The sequence below is a fragment of the Giraffa tippelskirchi genome, chromosome 1 (assembly GCF_054371585.1).
Source record: "Giraffa tippelskirchi isolate mGirTip1 chromosome 1, T2T-mGirTip1v1.2.pri, whole genome shotgun sequence".
In the NCBI taxonomy this organism is placed as follows: domain Eukaryota; kingdom Metazoa; phylum Chordata; class Mammalia; order Artiodactyla; family Giraffidae; genus Giraffa; species Giraffa tippelskirchi.
This window is the reverse complement of record NC_137275.1, coordinates 184,332,267-184,354,265: the sequence shown is the minus strand read 5'-3', so window position 1 is coordinate 184,354,265 and position 21,999 is coordinate 184,332,267. Positions and strand designations below refer to the sequence as shown.

The 21,999-nt window shown below is 45.5% G+C and overlaps 1 protein-coding gene across 1 annotated transcript in view; it reads left to right on the top strand.

Moving 5' to 3' along the window:
* The window catches only part of SLC18A1 (solute carrier family 18 member A1), a 50,112-nt gene extending 30,289 nt beyond the window's left edge, over positions 1 to 19,823 (top strand). Inside the window, exons 9-18 of the mRNA XM_081570878.1 lie at positions 1,515 to 1,604; positions 2,082 to 2,125; positions 5,235 to 5,295; positions 5,377 to 5,472; positions 13,998 to 14,076; positions 15,037 to 15,088; positions 17,611 to 17,674; positions 17,956 to 18,075; positions 18,297 to 18,430; positions 19,710 to 19,823. Of these exons, the coding sequence (XP_081427004.1) occupies positions 1,515 to 1,604; positions 2,082 to 2,125; positions 5,235 to 5,295; positions 5,377 to 5,472; positions 13,998 to 14,076; positions 15,037 to 15,088; positions 17,611 to 17,674; positions 17,956 to 18,075; positions 18,297 to 18,430; positions 19,710 to 19,823 (854 nt within the window). The remainder of the gene's footprint in view (positions 1 to 1,514; positions 1,605 to 2,081; positions 2,126 to 5,234; positions 5,296 to 5,376; positions 5,473 to 13,997; positions 14,077 to 15,036; positions 15,089 to 17,610; positions 17,675 to 17,955; positions 18,076 to 18,296; positions 18,431 to 19,709) is intronic.
* Positions 19,824 to 21,999: the final 2,176 nt, after the last annotated feature.

The following is a 21,999-nucleotide window of genomic DNA, read 5'->3' as shown; positions in this document are numbered from 1 at the left end:
AAGCACAATGCTAGCACAAAGGGCATATAGCTCAGAAGTCTCAGATGTGGTTCCTGCCCTCTAAGAGTTTGCAAGCTAATTGAGAAGAAGACACCAAGCATTTCTCCCCTGGCCCTACTCTCTACCCCCATGGCGAGGACAGGGAACCAAAGTTCTACTCTGTGTTAGTATCCACTTCCCCAAACACCCAAGCTAAAACTTGGGTGCCTCCTTGTCTCCTTTATCACCTTTCGCTCCCAAATGAATAAGCTCACTATATCTTCCGCAGCCACTTGCTCAAGGCCAATTCCTCATCACGTCTCACTTAGAACATGGTACCAGCTGCCTGCCTGCCTGATCTGTACGTTGCCTCCTTCCTCCAAGGTGCCTCCGGAAGAAGCTTCCTATGCCCAGAGCTTGTGGTCCTCCCCCACCAGAAAAGCATTGGTGTTTCTCTCTTGCCCACAAGACTAAATACATGCTTTATCTGCATACACGGAGCCCTTGGCTATTCAGTCTCAACCTTCCCCACTCTCCTGTCTCCCAAACACTCCTATTTTATTAACAGGGTTGTTGTTGTTTAGTTGCTAAGTTGTGTCTGACGCTTTGTGACCCCATGGACTGTAGCCCACAAGGCTCCTCTGTCCATGGGATTCTCCAGGCAAGTATACTGGAGTGGGTTGCATTTCCTTCTCCAGGGGATCTTCCTGACCCAAGCATTGAACCCACATCTCCTGCATTGGCAGGTGGATTCTTTACTGCTGAACCACCAGAAGTTCCCACTATCCTGGTCTCCCAAATACTCCTATTCTAGTAACAGGGACTTTCTTACATTTCTTCTTGATCCACACTTCTTTTTTCTGATACCTCTGTGTTCTTCATACATGCTTTATGCCCACCTGTATTAAAACTACTTAACAAAGCCACTATGGCCACTTGAACTCACTCTACTGTGGTTACATGGGCTTCCCAGGTGGTGCTGGTGGTAAACAACCCACCTGCCAATGCAGGAGATGTGGATTTGATCCCTGGGTTGGTAAGATCCCCTGGAGAAGGAAATACAACCCATTCCAGTGTTCTTGCCTGGAGAATCCCATGGGCAGAGGAGGCTGTTGGGCTACAGTCCATAGGGTCACAAAGAGTCGGACACGACTGAAGCAACTGAGCACACGTGCACTATGATCACTTAGCACTTTGCAGATGGAAACTTTTCTTTTCCCTCCTTTTAAAATTTTTAATTATTATTATCATTATTTTTATTATTGGAGTTAATTTCTTTACAAGGAACCTTTACTTTTCATCATGTTCTAACTATTTGGGTCCCCCCCATGCCTACTCACACATTTCTTCCACTAGAAATGGAACCCCTTGGAAGCAGGTCTTCTTCATCTCTGAATCCTCAGGGGCTTATGTTCTCCTGCAGCGCTCAGCCCCTTGCAGGCCCTCATGAAGTGCTCACTGGATGAACATGAATGAGTCATGCTCCCTGGGAACTGGTCCTCACCTCTGGAATCTATGGCTGTTTTCCTTTTCAGTAGGGGCTCCCTTTGGAAGTGTGACATATGTGTTTTTGGGGAAGACTGTACCCTTCCTCATCTTGGCCTTCCTGGCTCTTCTGGATGGAGGTGAGTCACCATAAGAGGCACCAGACAGGTGAGAGTCCCAGTCAGGTTGGAAATGGATTATGCTGTGGTATCCGGGTAGACATGTCTGGGTGGATCCGGGGCTGCCCCGTTGTAAGAAAGAGGGAAGCAGCTCAGGGAATTAGATCTGTAAGGAGCAGAGTGCTGACAACATGGCCATCATTGGATCTTCCAACGCATACTGGAATGGATTTCCATTCCTTTCTCCAGGGATCTTCTTGACCCATGGTTTGAACCTGGGTTTCCTGCGTTGCAGGCAAGTAATTAGTGTAGGAATTGAATTGAATTGTCAGGACACTCAGTTGGTCCAGAGAACTGAAGATTTCCTTGGTGTGAAAGCCCCACCCCTGTGGTATCAAAAGTGTGACTAGAGAAATGATTTCCTTTTAGTACACACACTGGACACTGTGTGTCAAGTGGACACACTGAACTAGTTCTCTCTCCCTCTTCCTTTCTTAGCACTCCAACTCTGCATCCTACAGCCTTCTAAAGTCTCTCCTGAGGTGAGTGAATACCAAGCTCCATTGCCGACAGAGAGAGAATGGCTGAGTGCAGTGACAGAGGCTTGCCTGGACCATCCCTATCAAGCCACAGCGAGAAAGGGGAGTGGAGCTGAAGAAAGCTAGAACTGTCCTGGATTCCCAAGAGGGTCATGTTTAGGATCGTGCAGGGGAGGGGGAAGGAAGTCTGGCTTGATGTTGGACCAAGATGGAGGAAGGGCCTTATATAGAGTCAAAGAAACCTTACTGAGTCATATATAGTAATTCAGAACCAGGATGACAATGACATTGGGACCTGAGTATTCATAGTTATAACATCTTAACATCTCAGAGCTAAAGAAGACCTTGGAGGCCATCCAAATAACATTTCCCCCCAGAGCAGCCTTACAGACTGTCATTCTGTAGCAGTTAAATATCAGAGTTGGTCTTTATCTGACTTCAAGACAGAGATGGCTCTGAGAAATTCATATCAGACCATGAAGAGAGATAAGAAAGTACAGACAATATGGGAAAGTTTGATCTAAAGATCTTGATTTTATAGCCAAGTCAGACAGTACTGTTGGTATCCTTTGGGCTCACTACTTGTGACTGGTGTCTGAAGTGAGGTTCAGTCTGTGGGGTCTACACCGTGAAAGTGAAAGTGTTAGTTGCTCAGTCATATCCACCTCTTTGCAACACCCTAGACTGTAGGCTGCTGGAGTCCTCTCTCCATGGAATTCCCCAGGCAAGAATACTGGAATGGGTTTCCATTCCTTTCTCCAGGGATCTTCTTGACCCACGGTTTGAACCTGGGTTTCCTGCGTTGCAGGCAAGTAATTAGTGTAGGAATTGAATTGAATTGTCAGGACACTCAGTTGGTCCAGAGAACTGAAGATTTCCTTGGTGTGAAAGCCCCACCCCTGTGGTATCAAAAGTGTGACTAGACAAATAATTTCCTTTTAGTACTTTTTTGAATAATTTTGATTTTTGGATGGCAATGTTCTACATATTAATAAAAAGTGGTTCTTTTTCTGGCTGGGATTCCATTGTATGCATACCATGTTTTATGCTGTCTTCTATGTTTGAGCATTTCAGTAATTTCCAGTATGTTGCAGATATGAATAGTGCTGTAATTAATAATCTTGTGAAAGTGAAAGTCATTCAGTCATAACTAACTCTTTGCAACCCATGGACCTATACAGTCCATGGAATTCTCCAGGCTAGAATACTGGAGTGGGTAGCCTTTCCCTCCTCCAGGAGATCTTCCCAACTCAGAGATCGAACCTATGTATCCCTCATTGCAGGCAGATTCTTTACCAGCTGAGCCACAAGGGAAGCCAAAAATACTGGAGTGGGCAGCCTATCCCTTCTCCAGCGGATCTTCCCAGCCCAGGAATCAAACTGGGATCTCCTGCATTGAAGGAGGATTCTTTACCAACTGAGCTATCAGTGAAGCCCAATAATCTCGTATATATGCATTTTCCTAAAATTAGAGGTAGTCTTTAGAGTAAATTTCAGAAAGTAAGATTATTGAGTCAAAATGTTTATTGAACTTCTTTAGGTACATTTTATGATTTAGATCTGCCTCTTACTTTGAATTATATTTGGGAGGGGGCATGATATTTTTAGTTGTAGTATCTCTGAATATTATAATCCATCCCTGTGTGTATGCAGAGAGGGTTATCATATCAAAACTGTTTAACATATTTATCAAGTCAACCATTAAGCTATTTAAAAATTTTTTTATTGGAATGTAGTTGATTTACACTGTTGTATTAGTTTCAGGTGTACAGTAAAGTGAATCAGTTATACATATACATATATCCACTCTTTTTTAGATTGTTTTTCCATATAGGTCATTACAGAGTATTGGGTAGACTTTTCTGTGGTATACGTAGGTCCTTATTAGTTATCTATTTTATATATAGTAGTGTATATGTGTCAATCTCAATCTCCCAGCTTATTTCTCCCCTACCCCTTATACCCTGGTAACCATAAGTTTGTTTTCTACATCTGTAACTGTATTTCTGTTTTGTAGATAGCTTCATGTATACCCTTTTTTAGATTCTACATGTAAGTGGTATCATATGGTATTCGTCTTTTTCTTTGCAACTTCGCTTAGTCGGATAATCTCTAGGTCCATCCATTTGCCGCAAATGGCATCTTTTCATTCCTTTTTATGGCTGAGTAATATTCCATTGTATATATATGTACCACATCTTCTTTATCCATTCCTCTGCTGATGGACATGTAGGTCGATTCCATGTCCTGGCCATTGTAAATAGTGCTATGATGAACACTGGAGTAAATAAACTACTAAATCAAGATAGAAAGAGGTAAACACCATGGATTAGGACATAGTGCTTAGGAAGTTTAAGAGAGAAAAGTTCCAGCTACTGAGTTAGGGAACACTGTGGATAAGAAGGGGCCATTTAAGCTTGACTTTGATGAATGCCTGAGGTTTGGACCTATTGGAAAAAGGAGGAAGGGAGTTTAGGGAAAGGTAACCATGATGACCAAGGGCTTGCTGGTATGCTTGGAAGGAGGGTAGATGACTAAATTTTGCTGGAATGTCGTTTTTTGAAGGACAGGCAGTGTTATAATTGGACATTCAGGCTGACATTTTAATCTATATGTTCAGGCTTCTTTGGTAATGCCCTCCCAGTATGGCTCCACATTGTCAGAACAAAGCATTCAGAAAGCCTGAGCAGTTCTGTGAGTTGTCACCTCTGGAACTCAGTGCTCTGCCTGTGGTTCTCCCTGGATAAATGTCAGTGCTAGGGAGATCGAGTGGAGGGGCTAGGCATCCAGACACCTGTTGTCCAGTGGCAGCCTTGCTGACAACCCATTCTGATCTGGTTGGTGGTCATTTGAAGGCAGGACTTACGTCTGGAATATGTTGTCCCACTCTTTGTAACTGCCTTGCACACGGAGGCCATGTGGCTGCCACTAGCTCACTCTGTGACACTGGGTACTTCACTTCTCCTCCTGTGACCTGTGGGTGGCTGAGCTCTGCAGTAAGGGAGCTGATGTAGGTAGTTTCTAAGGTCCTGTGTGCATGCTCTCAGATTCTGTGAAACAGGAGAGGCATATACACCGTGTAGATGAAGTTTTTTGTTGTCTGTGTTCTCAGAGTGCCAAGGGGACTCCACTCCTCACACTTCTCAGAGACCCTTATATCCTGGTGGCTGCAGGTAAGCTGACATTGCCTCCCTTTGGGAGGGAGGATCTGAGCTTCAGGACTGCCTCAGGAGCTCACCGGACTGTTTCCCCAGGATCCATCTGCTTTGCCAACATGGGGGTGGCCATGCTGGAGCCCACACTGCCCATCTGGATGCTGCAGACCATGTGTGCCCCTGAGTGGCAGCTAGGTAAGTGACCTCAGTCCTCAACATGAATTTCAGCAGGGGTATGGGCCAGGAGCCTTTTCTGAGGTCATCAATAAGCATCATCAGGGCCAGATCTTGAGAGTCATAGAGGGACAGTGTTCTTCCTTCATCAAATTACCTCTCCTTTCTGCATCTGCGAATCTAGCCTGATTGGGTGGGCAGTTCCTTCAAGAAGCAATCCCCAGTACATAGAGTGGGAGGGCTTGATAGGGGTGATGGAGGGGCAACTCACCTAGCTGTGTGGATGAATGACTGCTTGTCAAATGACCTTGGCTTTTCCTTTCTGCTCCATTAATTTGCTATGCAAACTTGTGTAAATCACATAAGCTTTCTGAGCTTCACTTTCCTATCACTAAAATGGCTATCAGAGTACTAAGAGTTCAGAGGGTAAATCTGACCCTGACGTTGGGAAAGATTGAAGGCAAAAGGAGAAGAGGGAGGCAGAGGATGTGATGGTTGGATGGCATCACTGACTCAATGGGCATGAACTTGGGCAAACTCCAGGAGATAGTAAAGGGCAAGGAGGCTTGGCATGCTGCAGTCCATGGGGTCTCAAAGAGTCGGACATGACTTAGCGACTGAACAACTGAGGAATAAGTGACATGATCTGTGAAAATGCTTTTTACCTGTAGAATATTAGCAAGTACCACCATCACCATCATTGATATTGAGCTTGCCAAAAAGTTCATTTGGGTTTTTCTGTTATGGAAAAACCCAAATGGACTTTTTGACCAATCTTACAGTTTCATCTTTCCTACTCATTGTCCCCCAGATTACCCTTTTGCTATTTTTTTTACCTCTAGAAAGGTGCTAATGGAGTACACTGTACTGTGAGGGGGGCCTCCAGCCTCTTCTGCTCCATGGACAGATGTCCTCATGACTCATCTGAGGGAGGAGGCCCTGGATCTTTCCAGGAAGCCTAAGGAAAAGCAACAGAGAAGGTTATGTGCAAATCGCTCAGTCACTACCGGGAGGAGAGCTTATGTGGCCAGAGGGAGAACTGATAAGGACCTGATATAGCTTAATGTGCAATGACAAGCACTAAATCTAATTTTTTAGGAGACCATGCTAAGCAAGGCTCCCAGCTGCACTCCTAGCGCCAAATTGGGTTTTTCCAAGCTGCAGCTGCCTCTGACCATGACAGTTAATTGAGTCGGTGCTCAATGCAAATAAACATCCCCTGCCCCAAGACTCCAGGCGCTTGGGCTCTTGGGCGGACGGGCCACCAACCATAGCTTGGAATGGACCCTCCCCAGCCCTTCTTCACCCCACAGGAATATTAAAAGCAAACTAGCCATCAGTCACTAATTGGTGAATTGCTGACTTGGGGTTTAGTTGTGATCACCCTGACAGTTTCTGTTAGGCTACACTGTTTCCACTCAGGATACAGAGAAACAGAGAGAGAGGCTGGTGAGACCCAGTGAAGTGCACAGGCTTGATGTCAGACAGTGCCTTGTGCAGCCAAGGCTGCAGTAGAAAGCCCTCAGGAGAGTGAGTGAGAGTCTGAGGAGGTCTTGTCCTCCACCATCCCTTACAACTTGCTTCAGTGCCCTCTGCATCTGTAAGTCTAAATACAAAGGTTCTCCCCTAGAGAGTGTATTAAAATTCAGATTGCAGTTCCTTTCCAACAATTCAGTAGAAACAAGTTGCATTCCTGGTAAGTTTCCTGGTGATGCTGACATGGCGTCAGTGACCACACAGAAAAAGACTGCTCTCCATGCAGACCCCTCTCCAAGTTGTTGGGAGGAACAATTTGTAGCCTGTGGCTGAACACCCTCCAAGTGGCCTGCTGTGTGCCCACTACTCTCACCCGGTGGAGGAAAAAGCTCAGGCTTTGGAAATATGCCCTGCTGCTGCTGCTAAGTCACTCAGTCATGTCTGACTCTGTGTGACCCCAAAGACGGCAGCCCACCAGGCTCCCCTGTCCCTGGGATTCTCCAGGCAAGAACCCTGGAGTGGGTTGCCATTTCCTTCTCCAATGCATGAAAGTGAAAAGTGAAAGCAAAGACACTCAGTCGTGTCTGACTCTTAGCGACCCCATGGACCGCAGCCTACCAGTCTCCTCCATCCATGGGATTTTCCAGGCAAGAGTACTGGAGTGGGTTGCCATTGCCTTCTCCAAGGAAATATGCCCACCTGCGTTGAAATCCTGACTGGACCACTTACTGGATGTGTCCTTGGATAAGTTACTTAATGTCTTCAAACTCCACTTTTTTTTTTCATTTGTAAAAATGGAGGCACTTTTCTGGTTGTTTTCAAGATAAAATAGACTTATGTATTCTAAGGGCTTCCCAGGTGGCGCTAGTGGTAAAGAATCTGCCTGCCAATGCAGGAGACACAAGAGATTCCTCCATCCCTGGGTCGGGAAGACCCCCTGGAGTAGGAAACAGCAACCCGCTCCAGTATTCTTGCCTTGAAAATCCCATGGACCGAGGAGCCTGGAAGGCTACAGTTATGGGGCCGCAAAGAGTCGGACACGACTTAGCGTGCACACACACATATTCTGAAGGCATTAGCACGGCGCTTGGGATACAGTATATACTCAAGAAATAAAACTCATTTCTGTTTTCATCATTGTTCTTGTTGAAATCACTTTAGCAGTCACAGCTATGTGTAATCCCCAACCCTTGAAGATGTGCTGTGAAATATAATATGTCTGTATTATATGTATGTATATATATGTGTATGGAACATCTCATTTGCACAAAATGCTACTGAATTGCAAGTTACACTCAGATCCTAAAGAACAAGCCACGCTGATTGAGGACAATCTCATTGAGGAAATCCCACATCACTTGAAACGATGTCAAGGAGATGGATCTAGCAGGCCTGTGGTCTTCCTGCTGGTGCCCATTTCCAGATATGAGGTGAACAATTGAGTGGTTGTTGTTGTTTAGTTGCTAAGTCGTGTCTGACTCTTTTGTGACCCCTGACTGTAACCCACCAGGCTTCTCTGTCTATGGGATTTCCCAGGCAAGAATACTGGAGTGGGTTGCTGTTTCCTCCTCCAGGGGATCTCCCTGATCCAGGGATCAAACCCGAATCTCCTGGATTGGCAGGCAGATTCTTTACCACTGAGCTACCTGGAAAGCCTCAAACAATTGAGTAGCTATACCATTAATTTTTTTTTTTAAAGCAATGAAACATAAATACATCGTTACATGGTTACAGTCTGAAACAGATTGCTACCTGCACAGATAGACTAGACAAATATATTAAGGTGTGTTTCACCTCTAGCCCATAGAAGAGGATATTAAAAACAAACAAGACATCAGCCAGTAACTGGTGAATTATTGACTTTCAGTTTATTTGTAATCATCATGACAGTTTCTATTAGATAGCACTGTTTCCTCTCCATACAGAGAGACAGAGGGAAGTTAGTAAGACTGAAGGAAACTCATCCTGCTGATACCATGCAGCTCTTTATGCCAGAGCCATCTGTGCTGCCACACTGCTGGTGTGGGTGGTGGAAGCACCTGCCGTCAGAGGGAGAAGGTCTGGGTTCAAGTCTTGAGCATGCTACCCACTGGTATGGTGGTGCTAGTTAAGGATGATACTCAGGGGGACACTTACTCTGTGCCAGGAGCCTTGCCAAGTGGTTGTTTTATGTTAATGCTCACTTATGCCTGATAACTAGTCTGTCTGGTAGGAATTATTATTCCCATATTTCAGAGATTTCTTAATCTGAACTAATTTTCCACTGCCCTCCCAACTCCTGAGCCCTGTGGAAGTCTCTGCCATAGGCAAATGTCCCTATGCCCTCAGCCTCTTCTCTGAACACTTCTTTCATCTTCTTGACCTGAATGTTTTCTGAGAACACCATTTTCCCACACTCACATTGATGAAAGTTCTGGGGCTTCCCTGGTGGTTTAGATGGTAAAGAATCCAGCTGAAATGCAGGAAACCCAGGAAGATCCCCTGGAGAAGGGAATGGCAAACCCACTCCGGTATTATTGCCTGGAGAATCCCATGGAGAGAGGAGACTGGTGGGTTACAGTCCATGGGGTCACAAATCATCAGATGCAACTGAGTGACTAAGCGTGCACGCGCGCGCACACATACACACACATTCCTTCAGACTTGGCTTCCTTTCGCTGCTTCTAAGTCATTTCTCCCTCATTTTCCTTCAACCCTGATTCCCAGGGACTTCCCTGGTGGTCCAGTGGTTAAGACTTTGTGCTTCTAAAGCCATGGGGCAGAGGTTAGATAGGTCCCTGGTCAGGGAACCAAGATCCCACTGGTTCATGTTACCTGGTACAGCCTCGAAGAAAAAAAGACCTTGATTCCATTGAAGATCATGTCATCAGATTGTACCACCCCACCCCTCTTCATTGTAATTATCTACTGATCCCTGAGGTATCCCTTCTTATTCACTAAATCCACCTACACCTGGTTCATATTCTTTTCACCTTTACTCCTGTCACCACTTTTGGTGACTTCAGTATCCAGGTGGATAACTCTACCAACATCTCAGCCTATTCCTTAATCTACTTCCTTGCAATGATCTTCTCCTCTCCACCATAACCAATCAAACGTTTCTGTAATATGGACCTTGCAATCAACGTTAATTGAAACACCTCTGAAATGTCAACTCCAGGTTATCACCTTCCATATTCCCTGCTCAGGTCTTCTAATCAGTATCAGTTCAGTCGCTCAGTTGTGTCCAACTCTTTGCGACCCCATGGACTGCAGCATGCCAGGCCTCCCTGTCCATCACCAACTCCCGGAGTTTACTCAAACTCATGTCCATTGAGTCGGTGATGCCATCCAACCATCTCATCCTCTGTCATCTCCTTTTCTTCCTGCCTTCAATCTTTCCCAGCATCAGGGTCTTTTCAAATGAGTCAGATCTTTGCATCAGGTGGCCAAAGTATTGGAGTTTCAGCTTCAACACCAGTCCTTCCAGTGAATATTGAGGACTGATTTCCTTTAGGATGGACTGGTTGGATCTCCTTGTAGTCCAAGGGACTCTCAAGAGTCTTTTCCAACACCACCAGGGTATTAGGTCTTCTAATACCCTTATGTTAACACATTTTGGCTACACTGAGATCAGTAGTCCATTCAGTTCTTTCTCTGTTTACATCACTACTTGTGTGTTCACTTCTTTCTTATTTATTTATTGGCTGTGAGGCATGTGGGATCTTAGTTCTCCAACTAGGGATCGAACTCATATCCTTGGCATCAGAAACACAGAGTCTTAATCTCCAGACCACCAGAGAAGTCCCTGCACTTCTTTCTTTACTCAGTTTGGAGTTCATATGATGAATCCACGTCCTTCATCAATGTCACTCCTTTGAAAGCATTGTTAATGCCTTTGCCCCACCCACTCTCCCTTTGGGGTTGTCACATAAGAAGCCTTAAGTCTGGTTAAGCCTGTCTGGTTGCCCACTCCTTGCCTGTACCTGAGCAGTGAAATTGGGCTATAGGAAAACACGTACTTGGCTATTGGTCTCACCTTGTATCAATGGCCATAAATCTAAAATTAAAAAAATAAAATAAAATAAATTAAAAAATTTTAAAAAATGAAAAATTTTTTAAAAGGACAAGAAAAAGAAAAAAAAAAAAGATACAAAAAAAAAAGGCCATAAATCTAAAGTGGACTTTCACAGTATCACACTTAAAATAAATAATCTTTCTTTTAAGTTTCATTCTTCCTACTTTCTGAAAGGACTGGCTTACGTATTCCATTCAAACCTCCTCCACATTCTCATCCCTTCACCTTCATCATTCTCAACTCCTGTTCATTCATTGAGGAAATAAAAGCAACAAAAACGGACCTTGCATGTTCTCATCACTAGATATACTTACTTTCCTGGACCCATGTGCACATCTAGGGCCTTCTCTGTATGGTTGAAATGTTCCAACTCCTTCAGAGGCCAAACTTCTTTTTTAGTTTCCTTCCTTTTCTTTTCCTTTTCCTTCTGGATTCCATCTCCTCTCATCTACTTAATTGGCTACGTATCACCTTTGCTATCACCTCTTCTTTTGTTAACTTTTAAAGGAAGGAGTTCCTGAAGGTTCAGACCATAGATAGGTGTTCTCTCTCTGACCCTTTATGGGTCATCCCAGCCATTCCCCTGACTTTAAGAATCGAATTGGTAGGGACTTCCTTGGTGGTCCAGTGGCTGAGGCTCCACCCTGCCAATGCAGGCGGCCCAGGTTTGATCCCTGGTCAGGTGGCTTCCCAGGTGGCGCTGCTGCTGCTGCTGCTAAGTCGCTTCAGTCGTGTATGACTCCGTGCGACTCCATAGACGACAGCCCACCAGGCTCTGCCGTCCCTGGGATTCTCCAGGCAAGAGTACTGGAGTGGGGTGCCATTGCCTTAGGTGGCGCTAGTGATAAAGAATTTGCCTGCCAGTGCAGGAGATGTAAGAGACTTGGGTTAGATTCCTGGGTTGGGTAGATCCCCTGTAGAAGGAAATAGCAACCCACTCCAGTATTCTTGCCTGGAAAATTCCATCGATAGAGGCCCCTGAAGGGCTACAGCCCATGGGGTTGCAAAGAGTCCGACACAACTGAGTACACATACACAAACGCAGGGAACTAGATCCCACAAGCTGCAACTAAAGATATCGCATAATGCAGCCAAGATTTCCCACGACAGAACTGAGACCCAACACAGACAAATAAATAAATAAATATTAAAAAATTAAAAAAAAGAAAACTAATTCATGAACCAATTAGTTGAACCCTTTTATTTTTCTTTAGGATCTCTCTTCAGAACTCTAGACTTGTCCATTCAATAAGCCTTCCTATTTGCATTAGGTGTTTTTGTTTGTTTTTCTTGCTAAAAAAACCTTCTGTTTTGGTTATTCAGTTCTCAGTTTAAATACTACCTCCTCAAAGGAGTCTTTCCTAATCCCCTGAATCTAAGTTAGCCCTTATTCCTGGTCACTCTTCCATATCACCACATTAAACTTTCTTCACAGAACTTATCACTGTCAAAGTCATCTTTTTTCATTTATTTATTTACTTGTTTATTGTCTATCTCCCTCCCTTGGAATGTAAGCTCCCTGGAGGCTAGGATTTTGTCTATTTTATTCACTCTTCTAATCCTGGTTCCTGGAATACCTGCTACATAGTAAAAGCTCATTAAAAATACTGAAAAAATGAAAGAAAAAATAAGACTCAGAGAGGGTAAATTTCCCATGGTCACAGAGTGGTTAAGCCACAGTTCGAACCCAGCAGCAAAGCCCATGCTCCAGGGTGCTTGACTCTATTCTCACAAAAAACAATGGGACAAGGGCTTCAGTTTACAGTATTCTTTTACATACATTTATTAATATCTAATTTGCTTCTTCATGTAATCTGGTGTGATAGAATCACAGCTTTGTGTTTACTGGATGTGGAAACCAAAGATCAGAAAGGTTTAGTAACTTATTCAAAGTCACCATCAGAGGGAATTCCCTGGCAGTCCACTGGTGGACCAGGACTCCATGCTTCCACTGCAGAGGGCATGGGTTCAATCCTTGGTTGGGGAACTAAGTTTCTGCAAGCTGTGTGGTGTGGCCAAAAATAAAAGGCACTATAAGAGCAATAGAAGAGCAGGTAAATAATAAGGCAGAAATTTTACTTCCCAGGAAGTATGTACTGTATGTCTTTCTCTAAAGCTCATGCTCTTATGCTGATAATCATGGGTATTTTATACATGAGAATGGCTCAGAAAAGTCATTCGTCAGGAAGTCTAAGAGAGGAGCTGGAAGGGGAAGTGACGTTAAATGTGTTTATTCAGTTGCTAAGTTGGTTTGACTCTTTGCAACCCTATGGACTGCAGCGTGCCAGGCTTCCCTGTCCTTCACTGTTTCCCGGAGTTTGCTCAAACTCATCTCCATTGAGTTGGTGGTGCCATCCAACCATCTCATCCTCTGTCATCCTCTTCTCCTCCTGCCCTCATTCTTTCCCAGCATCAGGGTTTTTTCCAATGAGTCAGTTCTTCACATCAGGTGGCCAAAGTATTGGAGCTTTCAACATCAGTACTTCCAATGAATATTCAGGGGGTTGATTTCCTCTAGGATTGATTGGTTTGATCTCCCTACAGTTCAAGGGACTCTCAAGAGTCTTCTCCAGTACCATATTTTGATAGCATCAATTCTTCAGTGCTCAGCCTTCTGAGCTCTGAGGTCCAGCTCTCACTTCTGTACATGAGTACTGAAAAAACCGTAGCTTTGGCTATATGGACCTTAGTCAGCAAAGTGATGTCTCTGCTTTTTAATACGCTGTCTAGGTTTGTCATAGCTTTTCTTCCAAGGAGGAAGTGTCTTTTAATTTCTTGGCTGAAGTCACTGTCTGCAGTGATTTTGGAGCCCAAGAAAATCTAAACAAAGCCCTGCTCTTGAGGACAGAAGAGGCATGGGAGCCCTATGTCATCTGCTCTGGGTTTGCACAGGGATCTCTAACCCACAAAACAATGGTTTGGGATCCTTGAAGGTAATGGGGAGACTTCACTGTCTTGTAAGACCGAAGGTGTTTCAGAGTAGCCTAAGGTGAGGACCTGTGTCTTTCTGCAGGTCTAGCCTTCTTGCCTGCCAGCGTGTCCTACCTCATTGGCACCAGCCTCTTTGGTGTGCTGGCCAACAAGATGGGTCGGTATGTAGCCTGGGGATCTGGGAAAAGTCAGGTGGGAGAGTCTTCTGAGGTGTTCCCTGCACCTGGGATGATGGGTGATAGCTTGTCTGGGGTTGAAAATTTAGAACAAGTACCCGCAGAGGCTTGTTCTAAGGGTGGGAATGGATAGGTGGTGAGGGCAGTATAGAGAAAGGATTGGTTCTGAGCTTGTTGCTGTGGAAGATGCAGTGAATATATGAGGGACAACCTTTACTTTCCAGATGTTTGTTGTCCAGTTGAAGAGATAAAATAACTCCACAGAGAACAGGTATGGAGAAAACAGTACCCAGAGGCAGTTGGTTGTGAAACTGTTTTCCATGGAGCCCCGGGGAACTCTATAGAGGCCACCAAGTGGAAAACGGGTTGGGGACTAAGAGGTATAAGCCTGAGTTTCATTCCTCCAAATACAGTGAGAACAGCTTTAATTTTACCTTTGGAGGGTGATGTAAAGATTTGAAAAGTAATTTTAAAAACCATTTCCATAGGAAATCAGAGAAGGAAGGAAGTTTGGTATGTTTTGTGGTTTTTGAGATAGACCCTGAAGACCAGATAGAATGTGTATCGGTGAGAGGTATAGGGTGAGTTGAGCAACAGCAACATTAAGTTAGAACATTATCCTCAAGGGGAAAGGACCTTCTGAGTCAACTGATTCCTCTTCTAAGGGAAGGAAGACTGTGTCCCATTGTTCCTCGTCTGCTTCTGCTATGGGAAGAGGTGTGGAGCCAGGGAAGACATGAGGGGTGAATAAAGGACTGGGGAAGGGCTCACCTGAGTACAAACTGGTCCTGTAGAGAGGTGTTTATCTTCTCACATCCCAACGGGTTCCTAGAATAAGGGATAGTAGGACTGGCCAGTGAGTTGGTGATGCGGTAGCAAGTGGAAGGAATCTCAACCCTTAGCACTGTTTGAAAAATGCTGTTTGTTTGTTTTTTCTTTCTTTAGGTGGCTATGCTCCCTGATTGGGATGTTGGTAGTAGGTACCAGCTTGCTTTGTGTAAGTATAATAAGGTCTTTTGGGGAGAGTCAAAGGGTGGGGAGAGTGTCAGACACTTAAAGACAACTTTCCCTTGAAATGAGCAGAGGATTGACTTGGCAAGGGCTGTCAGAAAGACTGTTTCTGTGTAGGTAGGAATTTACCTCTGGGGGAGATGCTACGCCATCCCACGAAAGGAGGTGGGGAAGGAGAGGGAGAGGGCAGTGGGGGCAGCTGAAGACAGAAATCTGAGGCTTTACAGATGGCCACATGAAGCAATGGGCTTCTCAGGTGGCTCTAGTGGTAAAGAACCTGCCTGCCAATGCAGGAGATGAGAGAGATGGGAGTTCGATCCCTGGGTCAGGAAGATCTCCTGGAGGAGGAAGTGGCAACCCATTCCAGTATTCTTGCCTGTAGAATCTCATGGATGGAGGAGCCTGGTGGGCTACAGTCCACAGAGTCACACAGAGTCAGACATGACTGAAGTGACTTAGCGTGCACGCACATGAAGCAATACATGTTGGCATCTATTTCTTGGGTCTGTAGAATGGTGCATTTTATGCCTTCACTTACATACCTCACAGTGACAGGATCCCAGAAGCCACCAGAGGAACCATTATCTTTACTTCCATCTCTAGCACCATAGTGTTTGGTAGAGGAAGAAAGCAAGAAGGGCTTTTCCATTTTCAGGAGTCCCCTCCAAGCTCTCTAAACCTACATTTTCTCCTCTCCAGCATGGAGATCAGAAGCACCCTTGCCTCCTAGGCTTGAGGGGGAATGAGATGGCCGTAAAGCCCTGAGTACAGTGCTCAAGAAAGGCAGGAAGTCCTGATTGGGGGCTGGGTCCAGTCTCAGCTTGGGCATTTGCTGCTCATGTGACTCTGAGTTCAGTACATCACCCCCCTTGGCTCAGCATCCAATCTGTGTAGAGAGGATTCTGATGCCTTCTCAAAGGATTACCCAGACCAAAACTGCAGTGGCGTCTGGCTCATAGAGAGCCCACTGTGAATCTTAGCTAGTACTAGTAATAAAATAGAAATATCCCCCATGGGCTTCCCTGGTGGCTCAGTGTTAAGGAATCCCCCTCCAATGCAGGAGACGTGGGTGCTATCCCTGGTCTGGGAAGATCCTATATGCTACAGAGAAACTAAGCCCATGTGCCACAACTATTGAAGCCGCATGCTTAGAGCCTGTGCTTCACAATAACAGAAGCCACCACAGTGAGAAGCCCACATGCTGCAATGAAGAGTAGCCACAGCTCACTGTAACTAGAGAAAAAAAAGTCCACGTGGCAACAAAGACCTAGCACATCAATAAATAAATAAAATTTAAAATGAAATAATTAAAAAAAATTTAATTCATTCCTAAGGCCCTGTTTTCAGCTAATGACATCTAAATGGTATGTAAAACCTCTCAAGGGTGAGTATGCTAGTGTAGCAGGCGTGGGTAACAAATGCCCAGGGAGGGAGGTAAGGACCCAGCAAAAAAGGAAAACAAGACTTCTGTTGGGGATCGGGAGGGTAAGAGAATGAATGTCATAAGCTGCTGAAGCAGCAACACAAACATGCCACCTGCCCCTCTAGCTTGTGCGTAATTGGTCGTTGGTGACTGTTTGTCTTCTTGCTCCACTGGCTTCAAGTCAGGGTTTTACTAAAACCTCTGTATGCGTCTCTACTTCTGCCTTGCAAATAGATTCATCTGTACCATTTTTCTAGATTCTACATATATGTGTTAATATACAGTATTTGTTTTTCTCTTTCTGACTTACTTCACTCTGTATGACAGACTCTAGATCCAGAGACGCAGACACAGACAGGGGTGGGGATGGGGGGAAGGGAAGGTGGGATGAATTAGGAGATTGGAATTGACATATGTTCACTACTGTGTGTAAAATAGCTAGCTAGTGAGAAGCTCTTGTATAGCACAGGGAGCTCAGCTTGGTGCTCTATGATGATCTAGAGGGGTGGGATGGGGCGGAGGGGGGAGGGAGGTGCAAGAGAGAGAGGATGTATGTATGCATATGGCTGACTCAGTTCATTGTACAGAAGAAACTAACATAACATTGTAAAGCATCTATACACCAATTAAAAAAAAGATATAAAAAATAAAAAAATAACACCACCACCACCTGTGGATGATATTGCAGATAGAAAAGAGAGGAAACTCCACTCTAGGTAGAATGAGGACAGAAGTGTGTGTCTGGGTGGAGGGGGTAGAGGAAGAGGAGGGAGAGTCCATGGGCCATTCATTGCTGTGACTCCAGAGTCAAATCTGAGGTTCACACTTGATCTCGCTACTTATGTTCTGAAACTCTTGATGGGACATTGAACCCAAATGGCACCAGTTTAGATTTCATCTCTGTAAATGGAGGAAAAGATTCTTTTTCATCAGAGGTGTAAGAATCCAAAGAGGTAACACATGTGGCACATAGTACCTGTTTGATAAATGTGTTTGGTAGGAAAACCCTTTGTTTTTGTGCTATCCCACCTGACCGCCTCCCCCGCCCCGGATTCCTGATAATTCTTCCTCCTTTCCTCCTGCAGGTTCCTCTGGCTCATGATATTTTTGGTCTCATTGGCCCCAATGCAGGGCTTGGCATTTCCATAGGTAAGAATCACCCTTAAAGGAGACTGGAAGCCCCTGAATGTTGGCTTGGAGTCAGATCAGAGGGGATATATGGAAAGGCAGGGGGAATAGGAGAGCAGCCGGCAGGGGTGTCGAGAGACAGGCTCATGACTCCTGGTGGGAATGGGTGTCAGTGATGAGGAAGGACAGACAGCAGGCAGAGACAGTGGAGTAAAGCAGGGAGGGGAGGAAGGGGATGTTACAGACAGGGAGGGGGGCTGTGGGTAGGACTGACGGCGGTGTCCTACTTGCTCTGACCACAGGCATGGTGGATTCCTCTATGATGCCCATCATGGGACACTTGGTGGACCTGCGCCATGCCCCGGTCTATGGCAGTGTCTATGCCATCGCTGATGTGGCTTTTTGCATGGGCTTTGCAATAGGTATGTTGGCAGAGAGACAGGAGAATACCAGGACCTGGTAACCCAAATCTCCCTTTATGGACTGTTTACCGGCCGGAAGGGGAGCCAAAAGGCTGATCTTCCTAGGCTTCTGAGATATTTGGCCCTGGGATATCCTCTGGGTCACCTTCAGCCCCTAGCATGGTGTCCTCCAAGCGATCAAGAATCAATAGATGCTTGCAGATTTGCTTTATTCCTCACAGGTCCATCCACTGGGGGTGCCATTGTGCGGGCCATTGGCTTCCCCTGGCTCATGGTCATCATTGGGGTCACCGACATCATCTATGCTCCTCTCTGCTACTACTTGAGAAGCCCCCCTGCCAAGGAGGAGAAGCTCGTAAGGGGCTCTAACTACAGCTGAAAACATAATTTGTTTCTTTCATGTCTCTCTCGTTCCTTTTTATCTTGTGCTTCTTTTTTTACATATTTGTTTTTATTTGTTTATGTGGCTGTGCTAGGTATTAGTTGTGGCATGCGGGACCTTAGTTGTGGCATATGGAATCTAGTTCCCTGACCAGGGATTAAACCCAGGCCTCCTGCTTTGGGAGCACTGAATCTTAACCACTGGACCACCTGGGAAATTCCTATCTTGTGCTCCTATTTCCTCCCTCTTTGATAGGCTCTCTTCTCTGCCATGTTTTCTGATTCCCCTTTCATCTCTATCTTTCCTTTGTCCCCTTCCTTACTTTTTCCTTCTCTACACAACCACTTTCTCTCTTACACTGGTCAGTTAGGAAGGGTCCTAAGTACAGAAGGAAAATGGGAGGCTTGTAATGCACTGGGGTCAAGGACCATCAAAGGCATCCTGTACTTGCAGTATTTACTAGCAAAGTGTGAATTTCCAAATCATGCCCACAACATGGACAGAATTCCACTGGGCACATTCATGCATTCATTCATTCACTCACATCGGTCATTATCCTTTATCAGGTCTTTTCCTAAAGTACCAACAGCCCAGAGGAGAGAACCACAACAGATTATTTTAGTTAATAGATACTTTCTTCTTACTGCAGAAGGAGCACCTTGAGGGTCTGGGCAGGTTGGGGGCAGATGTATGTCCTGCATGCTAAGTCACTGCAGTCATGTCTGACTCTTTGCAACCCCTTGGACTATAGCCTGCCAGGCTCCTCTGACCATGGGATTCTCCAGGCAAGAATACTGGAGTGTGTTGCCATCCCCTCCTCCAGGGGATCTTCCTGACCCAGGGATTGAACCCGTGTCTCTTACTTATGTCTCCTGCATTGGCAGGCGGGTTCTTTATCACTAGTGCCACTTGGTAAGCCCAAGGGTGTGGAAGTGGAGGCTGCATAAAGGAACAGAAAAAGACAGGAAAGTCTGATGAGGGGTAATGCCCATTTCAGCTGGCTCCCAGCTATAGCCTGTACTACTGCTATTAGGACTGAATGAAAAGCATATCAGATGATTGTCTTGACCAGCATGGCTCCACCTTGGTGCTTTGGGTGGACTGTGCACGTATATGAAGCAGAACAAGGGTCCTTTGCTGGTTCCTTGAGTTTTTTCTGAGTAGCCCTAGACTTGGATGAGCTAGTTTGAGAGGGGGAAGGGGAAGCTGATGAGAGATGGGCGGTGATTTCTCTTCCTGCTTCTTGCTGCAGGCAGTTCTGAGCCAGGACTGCCCCATGGAGACCCGGATGTATGCAGCCGAGAAGCACACACGGCAGTTTCCTCTGGGAGAGGACAGCGATGAGGAGCCTGGCTGTGAGGAGTAGCTGCGGAAAGCGACCCCTGGACCTTGTCACATGAGGCTCAGACTTCAGTGACCACTTTGTTCCTGGACCTGGGTCACCACGGACTGTTCAATAAGCTTCTTTCTATGTCCCCTGGTTTCCCCTTTCCCCCACTCCCATGGGTACTGTCCCCAGGCTCTCTCCTCACCTGTGTCGCTCACAGCTCTCCCTCTAAGCTTTGATGCCTTGGCTGGCCCACCTTTGGTGGGAGGACAGAGTGCTGCTTCTTCCTCGGCTTCTGTAAGGCTGTGATGGGTTCTGCAAGGAGTGACTCATTTCACGGAGGCGGCAGTGAGCACTGTGTTCCCAGAAACCAGCGGGGTGGCTGACAAACCTCATTTCATCTGTTATCTGATTTTCTCTGGCAACTTCCCAGCAGTCTATAAGAGTTTTGTTCTCTGTTCCTTGACGTGGTCCTCCCTGAGTTTCCCTAGATGAGTTAAAGCATCCTCAACCTTGTACTACAGCTATGTGGCCAACTTGGGACATCCTTTGGCTGTTTTTTTTCTAAGCTGAGTGTTTTCCCTGTGGCCAGACCTACAGCTGCTGAAATGAGTCTGTCCTCAGTGACAGGAGGGCTTCTATATTCCGCATTACCAAGCGGAACGGGAAACAGTCTACTTCTCTTATGCTTGAGTTACTGACATTCTCGTGATGTCCCCTGTGAGCTTTGTCTGCCTTACCTTAAATTTCTTAGATTCTGAGAAATAAATATAAGAAGAGAGAAAATGCGATTTCATGGGAAGAAGTAAAGCAGCTGTGCTGAAATCCCTTCCAACCGTGGGTTATACTGAGGATTATAATGAGGACTATATTGAGGACTATAATGAGGCATTGTTCACATTTGCTAGTGACTAAATTATTCCCTAATGCAGACACAGTAAGCTTTTATAGGATAGGAGAGTGTGGGGGGCAACACAGTAGGTCTTATAAATATTTTGACATTTAGCAAAATTTTTTGAAATAATTGCTAAGACATAAGATTTCAAAGAGATGGGAGACACAGCAGTTATCTTGAAGTAGCTTCCCATCCCTTTAGGCAAACTGGATATATGCGTGCGTGCTCAGTCGCTCAGTTGTGCTCAAATCTTTGCAACCCCATGGGCTGAAGCCTGCCAGTCTCCCCGGTCCATGGGATTTCCTAAGCAAGAATACTGGAGCAGGTTGCCTTTTCTCCACCACAGGATCCTCCTGACCCAGGGATCGAGCCCACATCTCTTGTGTTTGTCTCCTGCATTGACAGGCAGATTCTTTGCCACTACTGCCACTTGGGAAGCCCCGAAGTGGATATACACTAAATAAAAATGATCAGTGCTGCAAGTTTGTATATACTCTATGTTCCAAAATAAAGAGGCAGGGATGCTCATGGTCTGGGTGGAGAATAATGGTGGAGATGGAGTGGAAAGACCCACAGGCACAGACTTGGGGTTCCTGGATGTTAGATTGGGATTGATCAGACTTTACTCTGGAATGGGGCCTGGCTCTGATGATGGAACTCCTCTGCAAGAGTTTGGTGGGTTTAGTGCAAGCCCTGAATCATCAGAACACATTTCAGCTGAACCTCAATGAATTCGTACCACTTGGACAGTGGATATGTGATTTATGGATGTGTTTTTAGGGGGTTGGCCTTAACTAGACTTACCTGATTTGCAAAGCCCAACTTACATTATCATACTTATATCACCATTTAGTCAGGATGATATTATCTCAGATTTTGAAGGAGCTCAAAGATAAGATTAGGAAATAATTTGTCAAAACATGGAATCTGAGACTGCAAATTTGGACTGAGTGTGTGGCCACTGTGACTCTTATACAAGGTGGGAGTGGGATAGGGTAGGGTGTGGAGGCATCAGGGGCCCTGACAATGGTGTGTGCGTGCCTGTGTGCTAAGTCGCTTCAGTCTTGTCCAACTCTGTGACCTCATGGCCTGTAGCCCACCAGACTCCTCTGTCCATGGGATTCTCTAGGCAAGAGTACTGCAGTGGGTTGCCATGCCCTCCTCCAGGGGATCTTCCGGACCCAGGGGTCGAACCCAGGTCTCCTGGATTTCAAGCAGATTCTTCCATCTGAGCCACCAGGGAAGCATGACAACAATACACTGCTGATTCTCACATCCACAAGGAGAACAATTTATAATAGAGGACAGGCTTGTTACAGA